Consider the following 24,401-nt stretch of genomic DNA (forward strand, 5'->3'; position numbering starts at 1 on the left):
ACTGCTGAACAAGTCGATGTCATTATGCCGGTTGTCATAGACATTACGTCGTCCTGGAGACAGAGGTGGAGAAAGTTGCTCGGGATCTTGTGCAATAACTGGGGCACCTAAACGATACCCTACTAAGTAGGTACTGAGAGTCTACCAAGCCATTAATCAATTTGTAGAGAAAAAGCTGATCTCTATGTTCTCTACGATTATCAAGGGAAGTAAACTTAGTAAAACAATCAGATCTGAATTTGATTTTCAATCTTTTAACGAATTTATTGTTGAAGTTAGCTTGCCAGTGAAGTATAACTTCTTACGTGCGTACATAAACGCACACAGTTTTCTATCAATTTTAAAAATAAGCGATGTATCATCAGCAAATAACCCTATACAAACAGACATGTCGCCTCTGTATGAAGTAACATGAATATTTTCAATTACTTGACAAATAGTCTCCATATTCTTAACATTTTACTGTTTGGCACTTCAAAATTTACAAAGAAAAAAAATATGATCATTTTTCAATTTTGTGCTTTATTTTCTTTTAAGCTACTTGTTCGATCAAGTTTTTTTATTGTTACATTAACAAGATAACTTTGCTATATGTTTATTCATTCAGAAATGTGGTCTTTAAAAAAATTAAAATTGTTATGTATCATAAAATGTAACAACTGCTAGCAAACCTTGACAAATAAATAGTAATATTTTTATTATATCTTCTATGTAATGAAGTAATTACAGTTTATTTTTTTAATAACACAGAAAACAGTAGCTTTCCGCCACGGCTTCGATGGCTTCGGCTTTCGCCTTAGCTAATTAAAATATTGTAAGCTGTGAGTTAATTAAATACAAAAAAAAATTAAATCTTTCTTCTATACAATAAAGTATAACCGCTCAAACAACTTTCATCGTCATCATCATCATTGTTTCAGCCTATTACAGTCCACTGCTGGACATAGGTCTCCACAAGTTCGCGCAAAAATTGATTAAACTCATGTGTTTTGCCCATAGTCACCACGCTGGACAGGCTGCGGTCATCAAACAAGTTTAAAGAGAATAAAAATAATTAAATAAAATTAGTCGCTATAAAAATATTCCGTACCTAAATAGAAATAAAAAATTAAACGAGACGAAAAATTACCTGCTGTATCCAAATCCAAATGATTTACGTAAATATCACTTACACTCGATTTTAATTACAAACGATTGAGAATTTTTAATAGAAAACAAAAAAAAAATTAAAACGTTCCAAAAATCTTTTTCAAAATCAACTGATACTTTGTAATAATAATTTTAAAATTACTTTATTTAAATGTCATTTAAAATGTCACGTGTGCTTGTCTGACCGACCACACGTGTACTCGTACGATAAATAACATCTTACAAGATTCAAATCTTACTTTTGAAAGCGCTAGCGCGTAAAATTATACGCCTAAGATTTAATAAGATACATTGGGTTAATGTCTGTTTTAATTTACCACTCAAGGGTTCATTCATCTTCAGTTGAAATCTCCGAGGGAGGGACAAATTTTTCCGGGATAAAAGATAGCTTATGTGACTGACGTGGACCTAGTCTATTACTAGTCAAATTTCATTGCGGTTGGTCAAGTGGATGAGCTGTGAGAGTGCAGCATGACAAGCAACATGCAAGCAAACATGTTATCATGGGTGGTGTTCTGTTGTGATATTTTTACACGTCGATACTGTTTTGAATATCTACAAAAACATTTAGTCAAAAGATTTTTTTATTCATTTTTACCTATTGTTATCTACTTCTTCATTATTTATTTTGGGATAAATAAGTAATTGGGCGATGGTTTAAGTCCCACGTCAATAATCAAACCTAGAAAGTACTATTTAGGAACTTTCAATCAGACGCTATTTTTGTAACTTCAGGCGTACCTCAAGGTTCTATACTCAGTTTTTATGAATTATATTATTATTATTGTTTATTTCTATATAAATTTTATATTATTTTAAGTCTAAAGTCAATACGTTTTATTTTTTCATGAAAATTAAATTTTTTGGCAAGTCATGCTATCTTTATTTTGATTTTGTTTTAAAGACTAGTTACGACTCCGAGGTCGTCCTACACAAAGTGCAAATTACGTACTGTAAGGTTTACGTACTATGCCATGGAGTCAAACTTACATAATTATAACTTCACTTTTAAATTTATGTTATTTTGTGTTAAAAAGTCCTATATGATTTAATTTATTATTAAATTCAAACATTTCACGTATATTCGTATGTTTCGGCAACTTTATACTTTTGGAAAAGTTGACCATATTTTAAGTAACGACAAAAACAATTGAAACGGTAATTTACTAACATACTTAGTTCCAAATTGGTATTGCATTTCAAGTTAGCTTCTTATTAGAGACTAGATGTGCCTGCGACTTTTGTCCGCGTTGCGGGTATTTACATGTTTGACGCAATTCTTTAAATTGGCATAACTTTTTTATTTATGAACCGGTTGACATGAAACAAACATTGAAGTGAATTTTACCAAAATACATTAGTGTAAATCGGATAAGCCAACAGACAAAAAATCTAACAATCAGTTTTTTGAGTGCTATTTGCGTTGATAAAGGTCCCAATAATATTGTTTATCTTATATTATACTATATTATGATTTATACAAGAGTACAGGGCTTTTAGGAAATTTAAAACGTTAACTAGCAGGGTTTCATTGATGTCTATGAGGTCGCTAAATTGTAACTCTGAATCGAGTAGTATACCGAAGTCTTAAATGCAGTCTTCTTTTTCAAGATCATATCACCCAACCTGTACGAAAAATCACTCATATCATCTGTTCCTTATTTACAATTTTTTATACTTAAACTTAAATTGGTAGTGTTGCAATATTCATTAAATATCTCCAAATCATTTTAAAATCTTATTCAGCGAGGATATTGTAAATTTTAAGTCATTACATAAAGAGGAAAAGTACAAAAAAAAAAAAATTGTCGACGTCATAGTACAAAAAATATAGAACTGAGTATAGAACCTTGAGGTACGCCTGAAGTTACTAAAATAGTGTCTGATTTAAAGCCCCAAAATAGAACTTTCTAGGTTTGATTACTGACATAGGACTTAAACCATCGCCCACGCCACGCCAGTTGGTCACTCATGGTATAGAATGCATAGACAAAAAAAAAAAACGAGGTTCACAAATTTTTAACCAGCGAAGAGGGGATGTGCCAAATCGCCACACAATGCATACAGTGCAGAATATCCAGAGTAGCAGGTGGGATTTCATAGCGAGATCTAGGGTTCAACCCCTTGGATGGGTGGATAATGAATCGACTTACCTCGAAGGTTGAATTGACTGGCGGGCAAGTTGCTTTTTATACACGCAAACCTAAATTACTTAAAACTAGAAATAACCAAACAGATGAAAATGGTACTGGCAGAGGTATCAGGCGTGATGAAACAATACCCAGGAGTGATTAAACGATACCTAGTGTAGAATAAAGGAGAAAGACGCCTGATATATTTTTGGAGCAACGTATTGTTTTTATGTAATTGCTGTTTTTTTACTTTAGGTTCTTCCTAAGAAACGATTTAAATCTCGCGATATGAAATATTATGGGCAGTTAAACAATGTGAAATAGTAATTATTAGAAGTGCCGCAACCTATCCTGAGAGTGACATTGTAGCTGACATCGTCTTTTGAAAAAAAGAGATAAATATATTAAAGTAAAACTTTTTTACACGCGCTTGACTTGGAGAGTGAGTGCGTGACGAGAGCGTTACGAAAAATGTGATCAGGAGAGGCGAACGGAGGAAAAAAGAGAGATGCGAGGACACATTTTGTTTCTCTCTTTCACTTATAGCCAGTTGCGTTTCGCATATCTAAGACACAGCCACCTGCGTGAAGAACAACTAATAGAAAATCAACTGAAAAGGTTGGATTAGATAAAAATTAAAATAAATCTAAACAACATCAAACATCATGTTCTGTACACTTAAAGATATCAATACGGTAGTCCTTCGGAATTTTTTGCAACATCGTAGGTACATAACATGCAGTCGGAGGCATGACATTGAAGGATAAGTCAAATCATTCTCTCTTTGTGCATGTCACGGTGAGTGAATCAAGATTTAAAAAAATAAAAAAGATTGCTTTAAACCACACGACTGAAGTAAACTACTTTAGCTCCTGCAGTAATATACGAAACGTAACTCTCTCTCTTTCTGTCTTTAGTAACATATATCTCTATCCTCTCAACTTCCGTTCGCCTCGCCCGATCAGACTTTTCATATTTTTTAATTTTTAAGCTTAGTGATGACCAAGATCAAAGTCCATTATGAAGTAGCTGTCATCGTTTGCTGGAGAAACTTTCAGCAAATGATTCATTGGATATTCAATTAATAATAATGACGTGGAAAATTCTAGAATTTATATATTTAAACAAATTGACTGCTGTATAGTCCTAACATCACCATAGTATTACGAATTTTTTTTAACTGTACCTGTTACCGTAGCAAGCGCGGAAAGCCCTTTTCTAACTTAAGGGTATTACACCGCTGAAACCCAAAAAACACCCCAAGTTTAAAGAAGTTTTCGTTGAATCTAATGTGTGTGTTTATCGTATAAAAATATATTTTTAGCGATTATTTTAATTATCTATGAAAAAATATAATATCACAAAAACAATCATTTATTAATTATAAAAATATTAATACCTATTTATTCGAAAAATAAAACAAGATAGCAAAATTAAGACTACTTTAATACAAACTAAACTATATAACAATTAAATATAATTTAAGAGTTCTAGCTAACAAGTGATCTTGATATTGTTGTGACGTCAGCATTACAAAATATCGAACGATGAACAAGCCACGTTTCCTGTCTCCCACTTCTACCTTCATGTTTGCTTGTAATATATTATATTTAAATATAATTCTGTTTACAGGCAAACGAAAAAAAACGACTTCAATTATATCCACAAGTAATACAACTTAGGTAGACGAAAAATTACTCAAGTAAATACGCATTATCAAAGATTACTCCAAAAGTTGTAATCAGATCTCAATGAAATTTAAATGTAACCACATGATTACATCAGAACTTTTGACCGGGTGGACCGATTTTGACAAATTTTGTTTTAATCGAAAGGTGGTGTGTGTCAATTGGTCCCATTTAAATTTATTTGAGATCTAACAACCAGTTTTCGAGTTATATCTAATAATGCGTTTTTACTTGACGCTTTTTTCGTCGACCTGCGTTGTATTATACCGCATAACTTTTTATTAGATGTACCGGAAACCAGGATCTCATGATGGGATCCCAGAGAAATCGAGGGAAACTCTCGAAAATCCGCAATAACTTTTTACTGGGTGTACCGATTTTGATAATTTTTGATTTAATCGAAAGCTGATGTTTATCGAGATCTGATAACCACTTTTTGAGTAATCTTTGATAACGCGTAGTTACTTGACTATGTTTTCGTCGATCTACGTTGTATTACTCGTCGATGTAATTGAAGTCGGTTTTTTTTCGTTTGCGAGCAAACACAATTCTTTGCAAATAAATTCCAAAAGGTGGCAATTTTAATCAATTAAACGTTAATGTAAATAGTACATAGTACAAATACTTATATTTGTAGGAATGAGGTCACACTGGTTAATAACAATGTAAGGTAACACAAGATAGTTATTCTTCAACGGGGATAGAGGAACTTCTTAACATTCGAAGGATTTTTAGCTTTTTTGTTTGAGGAGGTCCCCTTTGAGATGCGCATCAACGTTCAACCTTCACTGCTCGAATTTTCTGATGTAACATACATTAAAAAAAATACAGTTGAATTGAGAACCTCCTCCTTTTTTGTAAGTCGGTTAAAAAGGAGGAGGTTCTCAATTCGATTGTATTTTTTTATGTATGTTACATCAGAACTTTTGACTGGAATGACCGATTACGATGAATTTTGTTTTAATTGAAAGGTATTACGTGTCATTTGGTTCCATTTAAATTGAATTGCGATCTGACAAGTATTTTTAGAGTTATATCCAGTAATGCGTATTTACTTGACTATTTTTTCGTCGACCTACGTTGTATTAAACCGCATAACTTTTCACTGGGTTTGTCGTTTTTGATGATTCTTACGTTAATTGATAGCTAATGATTGTCGTGTAGTCTCATTTAAATTTGATCTAGATCTGATGACTATTTTTTGAGTAATCTTTTGATAGCGCGTATTTACTTGACTATTTGTTGTGTCTACTTACGTTGCATTACTTGGCGATGTAATTGAAGTCGGTTTTTTTTTCGTTTGCGAGCAAACACCATTATTTACGTATGCATGGTGATAGATGGCGCAAAATAAATACTTGCACAAAGACAAAATCTTAACTTATAAAAAATTAACTGCGCTAAACAATGAACCTGGAAATATCAACTTTAGTAACGATATCCGTAGAGGAGCTCATATTAAACCATATTACACGAAACCATTAGAATACCTCAAACAGAAAAGCGAGAAGAGTGGAAATAATATAACTTTAGTATGTTTATATTCTTAAACATTTTCATTTTTAATTCTTGTTGTATTTTACACGCTTTTTTATTAGCTTCACCTGTATGTTTGTAACCGACTCCTTTGGACTTCATTTTGGTCCACTTCAAACTTTCAGATTTCATTTAAACTTAGTAGACTTATCGAGGACCGATGACAATACACTAATTTGATAAGGTATTTTTAACTTTTAGTTTGGTTTATTTATAAAATCGTGGTTTTTTTTTAAACTATAATTATTTTAAACATGCTATTTAATAGTTAAATCAGCATATTAGAAAAAGGTCAGCTATTTTGTTATTAAAATCTAAGTATACAATTAGATGTAACATCATAAATAAAGTATGTAAAAATTTAATTTGTTTTTAATTTTTTGCAGTAATTGGCAAGCGGAAGCGAACTTGTTTTACATATTTAGGAAAACATTATCTAAGTATATAAAACTGGAGAACATTTATTTCAGTCAAAATTTACAAAAAATAAAAAAAAAGGTTTAAATATGAAGATTCTCACGAATCTTAAAATAAAAATAAAATAATAATAATAAAAAAAAAAAACCCGCCTGCGTGAAGAACATCATCATCATCATCATTTCAGCCTATCACAGTCCACTGCTGGACATAGGCTTCCACAAGTTCACGCCAAAAATGGTGTGAACTCATATGTGTTGCCCATAGTCACCACGCTGGGCAGGTGGGTTGGTGACCGCAGGGCAGGCTTTGTCGCAGTGAAGACGCTGCTGCCATTTACCACCATTGCCAGTAGTTGGATGGTTATCCCGCCATCGGTCGGCTTTTTGAGTTCCAAGGTGGTAGTGGAACTGTGTTATCCCTTAGTCGCCTCTTACGACACCCACGAGAAGAGAGGGGGTGGCTATATTCTTCATCGCCGTAACCACACAGAAAGAAGAACAACCTGAAGAAAAACTAATAGAAAATCAACTGAAAAGGCTGGAACAGGATAAAAAAATTAATATACATATATATATATATATATATATCATAATACACAAAGCCAGCGAAGTAAATCGAAACAACATCAAACAAATAAATAAAATTGGAGTGTCTTTTTTTTAATATAAAAATAACCGCTTTTTAACCGACTTCCAAAAAAGGAGGAGGTTCTCAATTTGACTGTATTTTTTTTTTTTTAACGTGTGTTACATCAGAACTTTTGACCGGGTAGACCGATTTCGACAAATTTTGTTTTAATCGAAAGGTGGTGTGTGCCAATTGGTCCCATTTAAATTTATCTGAGATCTAACAACTACTTTTCGAGTTATATCTAATAATGTGTTTTTACTTGACGCTTTTTTCGTCGACCTACGTTGTATTATACCGCATAACTTTCTACTGAATGTACCGATTTTGATAATTCTTTTTTTTGTTGGAAAGGGGATATCCCTAGTTTGGTACCGTGATAAGGAAACCAGGATCTGATGATCGGATCCCAGAGAAATCGAGGGAAACTCTCGAAAATCCGTAATAACTTTTTACTGGGTGTACCGATTTTGATAATTTTTAATTTAATCGAAAGCTGATGTTTATCATGTGGTCACATATAAATTTTATCGAGATCTGATAACTACTTTTTGAGTAATCTTTGATAACGCGTAGTTGCTTGACTATTTTTTCGTCGATCTACGTTGTATTACTTGTCGATGTAATTGAAGTCGGGTTTTTTTTTCGTTTGCGAGCAAACACAATTACTACTAAATGCATATGGATGTATACACGATACATATACCAAAATAGCAGTTTTTACAATTTTTGTCGTCTGTCTATCCGTCTGTCTATTTGTTCCGGCTAATCTCTGAAACGGCCGGACCGATTTTAATGGGACTTTCACTAGCAGATAGCTGAAGTAGTAAGGAGTAGCTTGGGCTACTTTTATTTTAGAAATTTATTTATTTTATAACTGCGAACTCAACAATATCTTTTTTTGTTAAATTCCACGCGGACGAAGTCGCGGGCACGGCTAGTACAAAATAAAATTTAACAATTCAATTTATAGCTACGCCAACCTAGGTCGTGTTAATAAGAGCGTGTTAAAAATAAAATCATATATAATTTCGCTGTTTCGACGACCTCCAACATAAAAATGATATAAAATATACATATAAAAACGAAAAAAACCGACTTCGATTAATCGACAAGTAATACAACATAGATTAAAAATAGTCATATAATGCATATTGTGCTGTGCTCCTTCAAATTTAAATTGAAACACATGACGCATCAGATTTAATTAAAAATGATTCTTATCATTATAATCGGTTTACCAAGTGAAAATTCGTGAGGCGACAACACACATAAAAATAATACCGTCGAATTAAGAATCCTTTTTTGAAGTTGGCGGTGACTGAGGTAGGGCACAGCAGGAATTTCCTGCTCAAAATATGGAGCAGGCCGACTGGGGTAGTACCTCGACCTTACAGAAGATCACAGCTAAATAATACTGTTTTCAAGCAGTATTGTGTTCCTGTTGGTGAGTAAGGTGACCAGAGCTCCTGGGGGGATTGGGGATTGGGTCGGCAACGCGCTTGCGATGCTTCTGGTGTTGCAGGCGTCTATAAGCTACGGTAATCGCTTACCATCAGGTGAGCCGTACGCTTGTTTGCCGACCTAGGGACATAAAAAAAAAAGAAAAAAAGTTGGTTAAAAGTATGACATCATTCAATTTGTGTAAAAAAAATTAAAATAAAATATTTGATAAGAATAAATTTGGCAGACAAAAAGGCTGTATTAGAGCTTGCTTTAACTGTAATAGCGACATGTGGAATCTATTAGATGCAGCCAATTTTTTTTAATTTTTTAACCGGTAGTATGGTGGTCAGATTATGGGCTCGATCCCCAACTCGATTCTAGGTATAGTATACATATATTTATTAAAACATTCATATCTACTTAAAAAATAATGTGTATAAATAAACATGAAACATAAATGGATAAATATAAAAAAATATAACAAAAATAAATAAAAAAAATAAAAAAATAAATACTTGAAGTATAATGTATAAATAAACATAAAACATAAATGAATAAATATAACAAATAAACAAAAAAAAAAAAATACAACACAACAAAAAATTACTCATTAAACTTGCACATCACCTTATCAAACTACCTACAATCAAACGAAAACACAAACTAAACCATGTTCGCATTAAGATTGATAATACTCGTATTAAACAAATAAATAAACTTGATTCTTTATTGCTACCTTTCCCTTTTTTGAGTCATTACCAATTTAAACAAATACGGTCGAACTATTTGTTACATATTTAATAAAGTATCTATATGTACAATACTCATAAATGAACTGTAATGTTCGTGAGAAATAAAGTTCTCTAAACCTATATATTCATATATAATTTAAAGAGTAGGTATTAAGTTAAAGCATCTGAAACAGACATGTGAATATTTTTTCCAGAAAATTTATATAAAAATCGATTAGCAATATTTTAAATTACGTTTAAATAAACAAATCTAGAAAAAAAGATAATTTAAATGCATTATAAATAATAATTAACAATTAATTATAAAATTATAAATTATAACAATAGTTGACCTTTGTATAAAATATCAATTAATTAATTACTTTATTACATGCTAATTACGATTTTATTAAATTAGAAGCAAAAAGTAATAGATTGTTATTCAAAAACAATTTTTTATTGTAAATTTATTTAATGGAACAAAATTATCTATACAAATAATTAAAATTGGAGTGTCTGTTTGTAAAATTAAAATAACCGCTTCTTACTAAATCCATATCGATGTATACATGGTACATATACCAAAATAACATTTTTTACAATTTTTGCCTTTCTGTCTGTCTGTCTATCTCTTTGACCTGTATAATCTCTGAAACGGCTGGAGCGATTTTGACGGGACTTTCACTGGCAGATATCTGATATAGTAATGAATAACTAAGACTACTTTTATTTTAGAAATATATTTATTTTATGACTCTGCAAACTGAAAAATAACTTTTTTGTTAAATTTCACGCGAACGAAGTCGCGGGCACAGATAGTCCTAAATACAATTATTTATTCAAAAGATAGTGTAGCTAGTGCAATTATTATTATATTCATAATGTAGTTACAACCAAATTTCTATAATCATACTCATACATAAACGAAAAGAACTGACTTCAATTACATCGACAAGTAATTACTTAAGTAGACGAAACAATAGTCAAGTAAATATGCGTTATCAAAAATTATTAAAAAAGTAGTCATCAAAATCGGTTCACTCAGTGAAAATTTGTGAGGTAACACACGTAAAAGACAAAGTAAATACGCGTTATCAAAGATTATTAAAAAAGTAGTCATCAAAATCGGTTCACTCAGTAAAAATTTGTGAGGTAAGACACGTAAAAGACAAATTAAATATGCGTTATCAAAGATTATTAAAAAAGTAGTCATCAAAATTTTGATCACACAAAAAATCACAGGTGATTTACCGACAATTACATGAAGAGTATTCTTGTTCATTGAAATGATTCATAGTACGACAAATAATACTAACGATTGTTGACTTACTCGTCCGTGAGACACGCATATTTTTAAACAAGTCTACAATTCGTCTGATGATAAGTGGTCACCGTAACCTACCGGAGTAGAAATTTTTTCGTCTTCCTTAGAAGGACCGGACCAGGCATGCCTGATCAGGACCTAGATAAGCCATGTAACGCAGATGATTGGACCTGATGAAGATGAGACGAGATTTCCTGATCGGGTCCAGATCAGGAAATCTCATCTCATCCTGATTAGCCGGTTCGGTCCGGTCGTTCTAAAAAACACGAATGTATATTCTTAAGAAAATTGTTTAACAAAAAAAAAACGAATTGATATTATAAATAATATGTTACTTAACATAATTATTATGATATTTATTTCCGTTTATTTTTCCAATGTATTATTTATTTATGTTTTTACTTTAAATATTAATTATGTTTAATTATTTTTATGTTATTAATTAATTATTATTATTAATTAAATTTTATTTTTATTTTATTTTGTTTTATTAGGCAATCCAACAGCGTTATAATACAATAGTATGTTACAATATAATGTATAAAAATGGCCAAAATAGGATCACACTGATATAAAAGAAAATTAATCATTATAAAATGCATAACTAGACACTATACCTATTTAAAAAAGTAATAAGAAGTAAAAAAAGTAAATGGCTATATTCCGCCTTATCCACTGCAGTTCGAGGCTGTGAGTGCATGACATGAAGATGTGAATGTGTGTTCGTGTAGGTGTGTGCATGTAAGATGGAGGTGTATTAGTGTAGGTGTGTGCATGTGAGATGAAGGTGTATTAGTGTGGGTTTGTGCATAAATCTGTAGGTGCTGGTTTAGAATATTATTGATGATACTACGAAAAATGCATCTTTTTGATTTCTTAATTATTTATTATATTAATATATTTATTAACTTCTAATAATTAACTACTAATTAACTATTTTCTATTACTTACGACTGCTCCACTGTGTAGAAATGGACTCCCTGCTAGACTGTCCTGATTCAAGATCGAAAAAATTTCTACTCGGATATGCACACAACATTTCATAAAAATCGGTCCAGCTGTTTCGGAGGAGTATGGTTACTAACATTGTGACACGAGAATTTTATATATAAAACGAGACCGGTAACATCGTCGATAGAACAATTCGCAACGGCCTACCATCCTACAACTTTTCAGAAATATCACTTCTGTCGTGTGTGAAAAAAACACACGTTTCTTTTCGCGTATTCTTTGCAGACACTACATTCCAAATCTACATAACAAACGTTTTTTGTCATATATGTTATTAACCCCCTTAATCCCCCCTCTTACTTAACTTAGGGGTATCAATCATTACAGCCTATACAGTCCACTGTTGGACATAGGCCTCCACAAGTTTACGCCAAAAATAACGTGAACTCATGTGTTTTGCCCATAGTCACCACGCTGGGCAGGCGGGTTGGTGACCGAACTTAGGGGTATGAAAAATAGATATTGGCCAATTCTTCACAACATTTCATAAAAATCGGTCCAGCTGTTTCGAAGGAAATCTGCCGGGTCCAATTTTATTGTAGTTTTAGAATGAGTTTAATGACAAAAACACGCAAAAAATAAATAAATATATATATATTTTTTGCTTTTATATATATATATATATATATACGGGTAACTATTACACCAACTCTTCGAAATACAACATGAAAATAATTGTGTTTGCTCGCAAACGAAAAAAAAACCGACTTCAATTACATCGACGAGTAATACAACGTAGATCGACGAAAAAATAGTCAAGTAACTACGCGTTATCAAAGATTACTCATAAAGTAGTTATAAGATCTCATTAAAATTTATATGTGACCACACGACAAACATCAGCTTACGATTAAATTAAAAATTATTAAAATCGGGACACCCAGTAAAAAGTTATTGCGGATTTTCAAGAGTTTCCCTCGATTTCTCTGGGATCCCATCATCAGATCCAGGTTTCCTTATCATGGTACTAAACTAGGGATATCTCCTTTCCAACAAAAAGAATTATCAAAATCGGTACATCCAGTAGAAAGTTATGCGGTAGAATACAACGTAGGTCGACGAAAAAAGCGTCAAGTAAAAACGCATTATTAGATATGTAACTCGAAAAGTAGTTGTTAGATCTCAAATAAATTTAAATGGGACCAATTGACACACACCACCTTTCGATTAAAAAAAAATTTGTCGAAATCGGTCCACACGCTCAAAAGTTCTGATTTAACATACATTAAAAAAAATATAGTCGAATTGAGAACCTCCTCCTTTTTTGGAAGTCGGTTAACAATTACAATCGACCTTGTCAGCTTATTTCGAGGTAAATTTATGTTATTTATTATTCTTCATTACTTTCTTACATTTTCGTGTTTAACAAAATTGGTATCTTGTCGTCAGTGTAAATTGTGATTTTTACAACAAAACACGTGCTTTTGTGACAAGAAAAATCAGGTGTCGTATATTACCAATCATTAAATAAGTGTATTAGTTTGTAATGATTATATTAATATAACTAGCAGCCAGACAGATTTCGTTCTGTCAAAAGGTAACCTAATGCGGACGGTAAAAAATATTTAATTTTTTTTTAGTATTATAATACCTTCCTTGTGTGTATTGTTGTGGGCCTTAAGGACTATACAAAAAAAAATAGCCGAATTGGTCGAGCCATTATCGAGTTATGCGCTTAGCAACATTCATTTTTATTTATAGATTGTTGATATTTGCTTTTAATTTGTACTATTTTATTTTTAAACAGACACTCCAATTTTATTTATTTGTATAGATTACTTACAGAAGAAATTATGATACGAATTAATATTTATATTATAACTGGCACTAAATCTAAAATATATTTTCCAGAAATCAATTATCTAATATATAAAATTCTCGTGTCGCGGTGTTTGTAGTTAAACTCCTCCGAAACGGCTTAACCGATTCTCATAAAATTTTGTGTACATATTGGGTAGGTGTGAGAATCGAACAACATCTATTTTTCATTCCCCTAAATTTTAAGGGTAGTCCACCCCCAAATATATTTTATTTTTATTTTTAGATAAATTATTTATTTTTTATTTTATTATGATTTGGTGTTAAAAAATACATACAACCCTAAATTTTCACCCTTCTGCTACCAACCCTTATTTTTAAAAAGCGTTTAGCGGCAAGACAACGTTTGCCGAGTCAGCTAGTAATAAAAATAAAAATTATCCAGCAATTTTTTCTTTTGCTCACTTTTTGGGGCCCCTTTGTGATTAACGCCCGGGGCATAACGCCTCCCCCCTCGCTACGCCACTGACTGTTAATTATAGCTTTACATCTCTCTCTCCTAGGTGTACACTAAAGATCACTAACTTACAAAGCAGTAAACATTTAAAAAAAGAAATTGACATCCAGTTAAAATTGATGACCTTTTAACAAACATAGTAATAAATAATCGCAGATACATAGAGTAAAGAAATAGAAATAATCATGGCGCAGTGGCATCCCAGAAGTGACGCTGTCCATTGGTATATGCAAGAAGTGAGTTCGCGATTGGTGGCGAAGAGCGGTATACCCAGCGATAGGCACCATCTGGGAAAATTAATTTTTCAAAGCTTTCAAGACAATCCAGATTTTATTTTACAGGTAAGGATTAGTGTTGAAGTTGATAGTATTTTACACTCATATTGACGCGTGTCCAACCAAAATAAAAAAAGAAACTGGCCACGAACCATTTCGAACTACTTTTGATCATTTTACAACACGTAAACTATTGAATTTACAAAGACGAAACTTAGCACACTTATTTAAACGAAGTTTCCGTTTACTGTCGTTAATGAAAAGTAGGTCAACTGACTGATCTCGATTAATATATTTTAGAGTGGATTAAAACTATAAGAAGTTCAATGAAAACTAAACATAATACAAAAACAAATATGTAGCGAATAGAAATATTCTCTCTAAACACGAATGCGACACCCAATCGTCAATTTTTATAAACATATATCAACTAATTGCCAAAAAGATCGTCTTCTAAAAATTGAAAATTGGTTCACTAATTTTTGTTAAAACTTGTAACTTGAAGCTGGTGTTTTGAAGCTCGTCATATATCTTCAGATAGATGGCGGTACAGGTGAAACAGAGACATTCGGCTCTGCTTTACGAAGATCAGTTCAGTGTGCTTCTGCGTTCAAAAAATTAGGGCTGAAACAAGGAGATGTCATTGTACTGATGGCTCCGAACCACATCCATCTCACGATTCCCATGTATGCTGCATTTTATCTCGGAGTAGCTGTTGCTGGTATTAGTGCGGCGAACAGTGTTTGTAAGTTAAAATATACATATTTATAGTAAAGAAATGTATGAAAGGTTGTATTTATTAGCACACATCACGAGTTATTAAGTAAGCATTATGATTTGACTCTTCCAAGGAATTCTACGATAGCAAAATTTTGGCAATTATCGACGTTCATACCAAATTTCCCACTATACTATCATTTTAATCAGTAGCCCATTAATATAGTACAAAGATTCTATCGATAAACTTTATTGATAAGAAATGTCATAATTTTTTTAACCCTAACTTACGTCCTTTAAGAGTAGGATTTCCGTAAACCATACTTATGTTACTCAATAAACTTCCTGTATGAACCTAATTCTATGGGTCAAAACAGGAATACAGATTAGAAATTGGTATATCAAATAGACATAGAATGCAGTTAGGCATAATTAGACACAATTAGGTATTATAGATCTCAACCATGCATTACGGAATAGAAATAGAAGCACTATAGTAAGGTTTCACTAATAGAGGGAATTCACCCTGAGGACGACAGATGACGAATGAAAGAATTTAGTGAAAAAGAGAATAGTATAAACAAAGTAAACAACAAATAATTATTAGAAGGCATGAAAGAGTAAGCAGTAGATACAGACTCCGACCTCTATATCGGGGGTATAGATAAAAAAAAATTCTATAGGTCTAATTTCAATTGTTTATGCATGTCCAGTAGTGGATTGCAATAGGCTGAACTAGCTAACTGACGCTCAGCGACGACAAACCAGTCAGTAAGTGCAGGATATACCGTTTTATAAGTATACACTAAGTACTTTATTCCAGTCTCATAATCCAAAAATATCTTTTAATTTCCAGATGAATTACGGCATACATTTAGCTGCAACCAACCCAATATGGTGTTTTGTCAAAGCGAGAGGGCAAAAGACGTTCGTTCAGTAATACGAGATTTAAATCTTGAGACACAGGTTGTTACTTTTGACGAGGGTGATGAAAGCTTAAGCTTTAGTGACCTCCTTAAGAAGGGGGATGATGCAACTGTCAATAATTTTAAGTAAGACCCTATTTATTTATTAAATATATGCTTGTTATCTTGTACTGTGTAGTAGCAATTTTTTAATATTTATTTCTTTTATTTATTTATATATTTATACTTTATTGTACACCACAACTACATTTTAAACAATAAACACATTTTAAAAAATATTTACAGACTGTGAAGTACAATGGGCGGACTTATGGCTATTTAGCCATTTCTTCCAGACAACCCAAAATCAATTTTAAATCAAAATCAGTCAAAATCAATCTCAAATATATTTTTTATTCAAGTAGGCTTCAAATGCATTTTTGAATCATAATTATACACTTCAAAATTATATTTTTTTTACCAACCCGACTTTGATTCTGCAGAGAAAAGTCGTTAAGAAGCTTCGCAGTTACTCCTTTAAAAACTGTGTTTTATTACAAATTTAGTCCTATCTTGCATAAAATACAGCGCCACTAAGCCCACATAATTTTATCATCACACAAATAAATAGAATAAAAATAAAATTAAATCTTATAATTTTTATACAGAACATTATGATTGAGTCTTCCCAGTGTGTGGTCGTAAGCACTTAGCAATTTAGAGTTATAACATTATCTAAATATGTAATATGTAGTTAAACAATTTGATAATTAGATTTTTAGCCTAGTCCGAAACTTGCAGTAATCAAAATCAAAATAAAAAACAGCTGTATTCAAATGGGCCCCAAGAGCACTTTCGAATCGTCATTTTACAAATAAAAACTTTAAAAATAATTATTATTTTTGTAAAAGTATAGCTACAACCGATTGAGAATGTAGATTCTACAGAGAAGAATCGGCAAGAAACTCCGCAGTTACTCTTTTGAAAAATAATATATAAACTGTGTTTTAGTACAAAATTAGGAACATGTTGCATAAAATACAGCATCACTAAGCACACACATCTTTATCAACTATGTAATCCTGCACCGTATAATAAGCTTTATCTAATATTTTTTTTTAATAAAAACTTTTAATTTCTAGAATTAAAATACAAGCGCTACTAAGCCACAGCTCAATTATGACTAAAATACTTCTATCATGTCCCTATTTCTGTAATCACTGAGTTGTCATAATGATTAAAATTGAAATATATTTTCCTTAACATATAAAACTTCCAGGGTTGCTGATTTCGACTCAGCGGAGACACTAGCGTTATTAGTAGCGACCAGCGGAACAACAGGGCTACCAAAATTAGCAGCCGTTACTCACAAAAACTTTGCTATTTCTGTGCCATATATGTGGTAATTATTTTAGTATATAATAAAAGATTGCTATATGATACTGTAACTGACTCATCTCTTAATCACATTACTTCAGGCTATCGCAGTCCACTACTAGAAATAGGCCTCCCCAAATTCACGCCAAATATTATAGCGCGAACCCATGTGTTTTGTCCATTTTTGCCAATGGGCACAATACAGTGTCCTCCCAACAAACATTTTTGTCATATAATCAAACAATTATATGACTTTGAGTCTTATTAAAGTTATATTACAGTATTTTATTTAACTCTACGTCATGTTATGGTGCATTATGTGTCCAAATAGTCGTATACATTTTTTGTCGTATAACATTGTCGTATAGACGTTATTTCGACATTTCTTTACAATCGTCATATAATAGCGTCTATGAAGACATCTATAAAACTTGCATATACAACTTTTCGTCGTGTAAACGTTTTCGTAGTGTAAACGTCATAATACTATTAATGTTGTCATATAATTACCTTTTAAACATCTGCTAAACGAATAGTAATTGTTTACACGTAGTACTTGTAACTATTATATATAAGTCGAATAAGTGTACTAGTGTAACTTGTATACATCCTAAAGTATTACAAAAATGATAATGACCACGGCCATTTCAAATGTGCGCATATCATTTCGATGAAGTCCATCTTCGATAAAAACTTGTCAACATCCACATAAATATGGATCATAATTGTGGGGTTTACCTAAAAAAAAAGTATTATTCAGACTTAACTAAGTTAAGTCTCGTAAATTCTTCTGTTCTGAAAATATAAATTATTTGAAATAAGTTAGCTAGACGTTTTATTATTTTATTATTGATCCCTAAATCAACTGTCATGGCGTACACATTTACAATATGTACGCAGTATATACGTCGGGAAGTTATATAGTTGTCATATAACGCAGTCACTTAATAAATTATTAATAAAAATATACGAAAACATTAAAATTTTAAAAGCGCATGAAAAATTTGTTACAAAGTTACCTCACATTAATCAGTAAATTTGATTGCACAATGGTTTGTAACTGATGAAATGGTTTTATCACCTCAACAAAGTAAAAAATACAATATTTTAACTCAGCTGTCAAAAAAACTGCCAAATTCAATTAGTGTGTATTATGTTTATAATCTGTTACAATTTTTCATTCGTTCAATATAAAAGTATCATCTTTAAATGACAATAATACAACGAATACGTTAGATGAACGTCATATTGTGTGCTATTACTCGACACGAAGTCGAATACACGCCGCGACAGCTATCATTACATGACATGTAGTCAAATCGCCAACGTGTATATGACTCCTATGCGACTATATAGGTATTTATATGACTGTTACACGAAACTCTTAGCGCCTTAAGTTGAATAAAATGGGCCCTAATGCCGTCGAGTAAACGTTCTAATGTCGTTTATACGATTATACTAAATAACATTAAGTTGTCACCAAAACGTCTACTCAACGTCGTAAATGTTTGTTGGGCTGTAACTGACTAACAGGACAAAGTTGTTTTATTGTATTTTACCAATAAGTTGACAGACTGGCATATTGACATATAGTCTGCTTGATGCTAAGCGGTTACTGTTATCTATGGACAGCCTGTCTGCAACACCAGGAGCATCACAAGTGCCTTGCTGACCTCACTATCTCTGGATTAACTAGCATTACTCGCGATTAAGATTAAACACTTATTTGACTGTTTTTTGTTAGTTTGAAGTTCTTTACGAGACGAGATGATTTCAATTTTGAGCAACATATTTTCTGATGTATTTTATTTAAAAAATGCCTATCTTACAGGATTACATTTAACAAGTTTCCCACGCCCACTCGACTATCTACAACATTTTCTCCTATTCAGTGGTATTCAGCGCTGTTCCAATTCGTCTTCTCACCGATCTTAAAGGTCACTAGACTGCAATCATCAACACCGATAACTCAAGACCATGCTTACTACCTCATAAATAATTACAGAGTACGTTTTTTTTTTTTTTTTGATACGCCAATTTCGGCAAACAAACTTATGGCCAACCTAATGTTAAGTTGTTACCGTAGCTTATAGGCGCTTGCAACATCACATCGCAAATGTATTGCCGAACCTACCCCTGACCCTCCCAGGAGCTCTGGCCACCTTACTCACAACAGGAACACAACACCACTTGAGACCAGTATTTTTAGCTATCACCTTCTATTTGGTCGAGGTACTTTTCCAGGCATATCGTATGTGCAGGATAAACATTATCTATAACTGATGCAACAGGCCCTTATTTTTATAAATTGTCAATTTTTTTTCCACTAGCCAACTTTCGGAGTGTTTAGTCCGAACATGCTGGAGACTTTCCTGAAAGACGACGGTAGTAACAAATGCGACTTCTCGTGCTTCGAAACTATTATGATCGGCGGAAGTTTCGTTCGTCCTGGTCTAATTGAACGTATAAGGGTCAGTCTGGGTTATTTATTTTTCTTTTAAGCTCGTAATTTTTTTTTAATTTCAGAGATTAGGTATAAACTTGCTGGATCGCGTTGTTTTACCTGTAAAACATCTAATTTCGTTGAAATGTTGATATAAAACATCTTGTGTTTTATTCTGGATTTTTATTTTTTTACGTTATTTTGTTACAATTGACTCTTTTTTTTTTGCATAAAGGTCTAATACACTTTCATTTAAGCTATTTTATGTACATGATTAATAAGTAAGATAATAAACAATATAGTGACCGAAAATAACAACTAATAGAATAATTATTTCCTTAATATATCGCAACTGTTGCTATTTTAAAAAACCAATTAAATGTATCTTCAAAAAGTTTATACGATTCAGCCTGAACATTTCCACTAGGCCTCTTTCCCTATATAGGAGAATGCTCAGAGTTTAATCCACCACGCTGCTCCAATGCGGGTTAGCGTATATATTCCCTACTATGTGTAACGATCCCTATCAGGTGTACATGATACCAACCGGGACCAGAGAAAGAGGCGTATGCCCAGCAGTGAGATATTACACGCTGAAGCAGTAACAACTAGGACCGATGGCTTAACGTGCTCTCCGAGGTGCAGTGGGGTGATATCCAAACCGTAAAGAAATATTTTTACAAATACAAATATCCAATCCGAGCAACAATCGAACCCGCAAACCGTCGATGTTTTAGGCGATTATACGGTTAATAAATGAGATCTGTGTGTGTGGTGAAAAGTTTATACGTACCCTTTACGATTTTTGTTATAAAATTGATGAATTTAATCGCTACTATTTTATATTTTCAGAAAATTACTCCAAAAACAAAATTTCTTGTAGGTTTCGGTATCAGCGAAATATCAGGCATCGCTTTCAATTATGACGGAAACCTGCCAAGTTCCCTTGGGAAACCTCTGCAAAACATGGAACATAGAGTAAATATTAAAAATTTTATTAATATTTTCATTATATGATATAATAATCTTTTAAATATTTTTTGTAGTGTATTTAATAGAAGTTTCTGCCTTGTAGTTTTTGCCTTGTATTTTTTTGTAATTGTTCCTAACTTAATTATGAACCCAAACGGCTAGTTTTTGAAGTAAATTTTTTTACGCAGTTTGACTTGGGGAGTAAGCTGGTGAATGCGTGACGAGAGTGTTACGAAAAGTGTGATCTAAAGCACACTCTTTTATTTTGATCCATTTCAAATTAATATAAATCAAGCCACAAGGTTAAGTGACGTTTAAGATTTTAAAAAATTTGTTAAAAAATATAATGGTTATCTAATCCTTAATTTTTTTAATCCGTTAATTTATTGGGATCATCATTATCACTTCAGCCTATTGCAGTCCACTGCTGGATATAGGCCTCCACAAATTCGACCAAAAATGACGTCAACTCATGTGTGTTGCCCATAGTCACCACGCTGGGCAGGCGGGTTGGTGACCGCAGGGCTGACATTGTCGCACCGAAGACGCTGCTGCCCGTCTTCGGCCTGTGTATTTCAAAACCAGCAGTTGGATGGTTATTCCGCCATCGGTCGACTTTTTAAGTTCCAAGGTGGTAGTGGAACTGTGTTATCCCTTACTCACCACTTACGACACCCATATTCTTTGATGCCGTAACCACACAGCATATATTATAAGTATAATTATTGTTATTTATTCCACAGTTAGTTGATCCTGAAACGTTAAAAGACGTAACCCAACCTAATGTTTCTGGTGAACTTTGGTTGAGAGGGCCGGGTATATTTAAGGTAAATACAGAATAGATATTGTTATGTATAATAAAAATTTGAGGATTCAAAAGTGATTTGAAGTCTATTTAAATAAAGTTGTTTTTGATTTTGATTAAAGATAAATACAAAATTATATGGCTAATATGAAAATGTATACTGTAATCTGACTTGACTGACTTGTTGACGTAGTTGGCAGGGTTGTTTCTGCTCCAAGGTTGTTTTGACTTCAAGTTTGGATGTGAAATGTATATCTGTATGTATATATTATAGCAGTCGACTGTCAGGTATCTAAAAAACGGGAATTTTTAGTTACATACCTTAGAAACCTACAACCGTACGTGCGTGCGTGCGTGTGAAATTGTGTTTGTGTGCGTGTGTGTTTGTGTGTGTGTATGCTCATCTCAAAATATAATTTAAGAATAAGTACCGGCCCCAATAATATGAGAATGTTGTGTCAGGAGTCCAGAACCACATACAACCTAAGCACGGTCAATAAATTAATTTAACACTAGCCCGTTGGCGCAGTTTTCAGTGACCCTGCTTTCTGCTTCGGAGTTTGTGGGTTAGATTTCCACCTCAAGTCTGGGTGTTATATATGTATTTATCGAAAAATGATATATAGCTAAATCAGTTGGCTGTCGCATATCACAAGCATTAAGTTGCGTACCGTAGGAACAGAAAGAAAAATATATTTTAAAAAATATATTTTATACATACTTATATATTTAAGTAAGCTTTTTTAATCGTTTTTTTTACAAATTAAAATTATATAATAGGTATATATACAAAGATCCAGAGACACCAGACCTAGACAAAGTTTTGTGTGACCTGTCCAAAATTTCCCGTGACAACTGTTCGTTGTCAACATTGCGCTAACGTGTCTTAAGAATGTCTTTGCATTTATATTTAGGGCTATTACAACAATCCAAAAGCGACAGAACAAGTTCTCATTCAAGACGGCTGGTTTAGAACTGGAGACATCATGTACAGAGACGAAAACTCAAATTTCTATTTTGTCGAGAGGCTGAAACTGATGTTGAAATACAGAAGTCACCAGGTAAACATTTTTATTTTCGCTTCGGTCCGGTCTATCAGTCTATTTCAGTTCACTGCTGGACATAGATCTCCCCTAGTTCGCACTTTGGTGTTCACATCACGGTTTGGATACATCACGGTTCCCAACAGTCCTCATCCAGCATCCGGTAGCAATCTTATGCAGATCATCAGTCCAACCGGCTGGAGGGCATCCCACACTGTATTTGCCAACACGCGGTCCCTACTCCAGGACACATCTGCTCTAGTGGCCACTGGGCACAAGCTCATTGTCACTTCAACTTGCTGATCCTTAGGACTATGTCGGTTATTTTCGTTAAAGTAAACATAAAATTATAGCAATTAATGCAGGAATCCTGAACGGTATTGGAAAACTTGAAAAAAAAATCGGCTTTTGTCCAGACATTCTTAAATCTTGCGCTTAGCAACAAATTTACCTATTCGTTTTTATTTATATAGATACATAATGTATTCAATTGTTTATAGATTTCACCGCTAGAAATAGAAAATGTTATAGCTAAACATCCAGGAGTCTTCGAAGTGGCTGTTACGAGTATACCTGACGTAGAACATGGCGATCTACCGGTCGCTTTTATTGTGCCACGTGATAACTGCGAGATATCAGCTGAAAAAATCAAACACTTAGTTAAAGGTAGTGTTAATATTGCTCTATATGTCTGCTATCAATGATTTTCTACATTTAAATAATTGTGTTTGCACCTTAACGGTAAAAAAACTGACATTAATTACAATCAACTAGTAGCACGACGTTGGTAGTCGGTAAAACAGTCAAATACGCATTAGATCTCAATCAAATTTAAATGGGACCACATGAAATGCACTTGAATCACAAAAATTGGTAAATACAGTAAAAAGTTATGTGGTACTAACACACTTGAAACAATACAGTTGAATTGATCACTTTTTCTTTTTTGAATTCGTTTAAAAGGGCTAATTTCTAGATTATAAAAAATAAAAAAATAAAACCATAAATGCTTCGTATTTGTATTTGTATCTGGTATCCGCGAATTTGTTTGCGTTTTCAATTATATGTTTATACAAAATAACTTCGTTATAATTTTATTACAATTGCATTGCAATTTTATTCAGCCTTTGATGTCCAACGGCTGGACATAGGTCGTTTTCTCCATATACCACATACCTATGTAAAGGCAAAAGTTTTATAGAGTAAAACTTCACTTCTAACCATACCAAAACTGTTTGAAATGCATTCAATTTGGTGAAGCTGAATCAGCATAGCGCCGGAACAAATAGACAGTATCAATATATATTATGTTATTATTTCAGAGTCACTCAGTGATCCAAATCAGTTAAGAGGCGGGGTTGTATTCCGGAAGGAGCTGCCTCTGACACCCTCTTCAAAGTTAGATAGAAAAAAACTTGCAGCCATGGCAATGTCTTTGGTGAAATCATAATCAAAACGAAACAATCAAATTCTTTTTGATGTTTATTTATTAAGATTATTATTATTCATAAGCAATCAATAGTGT

General features: G+C 32.7%; 1 protein-coding gene across 1 annotated transcript; it reads left to right on the forward strand.

Moving 5' to 3' along the window:
• Window positions 1–14,524: 14,524 nt before the first annotated feature.
• Window positions 14,525–24,401, forward strand: LOC123663405 (luciferin 4-monooxygenase-like). The gene is made up of 11 exons (XM_045598093.1): window positions 14,525–14,680; window positions 15,152–15,359; window positions 16,188–16,383; window positions 17,516–17,638; window positions 19,445–19,619; window positions 19,944–20,084; window positions 20,909–21,034; window positions 21,772–21,855; window positions 22,748–22,894; window positions 23,377–23,542; window positions 24,199–24,401. Exons 1-11 carry the CDS (start codon window positions 14,525–14,527, stop codon window positions 24,324–24,326), a joined length of 1,650 nt encoding a protein of 549 aa, XP_045454049.1. The 3' UTR covers window positions 24,327–24,401.

Source organism: Melitaea cinxia, chromosome 20, assembly GCF_905220565.1.
Source record: "Melitaea cinxia chromosome 20, ilMelCinx1.1, whole genome shotgun sequence".
Taxonomy (NCBI): Eukaryota; Metazoa; Arthropoda; class Insecta; order Lepidoptera; family Nymphalidae; genus Melitaea; species Melitaea cinxia.

Bases quoted from the DNA above. Each gene is read 5' to 3' on its own strand.
- LOC123663405 (XM_045598093.1), top strand. From the start codon at position 14,525: ATGGCGCAGTGGCATCCCAGAAGTGACGCTGTCCATTGGTATATGCAA. The intron at 19,620-19,943 runs GTACGTTTTTTT...TTTTTCCACTAG, and splicing joins ACCTCATAAATAATTACAGA to CCAACTTTCGGAGTGTTTAG. The intron at 22,895-23,376 runs GTAAACATTTTT...AATTGTTTATAG, and splicing joins TGAAATACAGAAGTCACCAG to ATTTCACCGCTAGAAATAGA.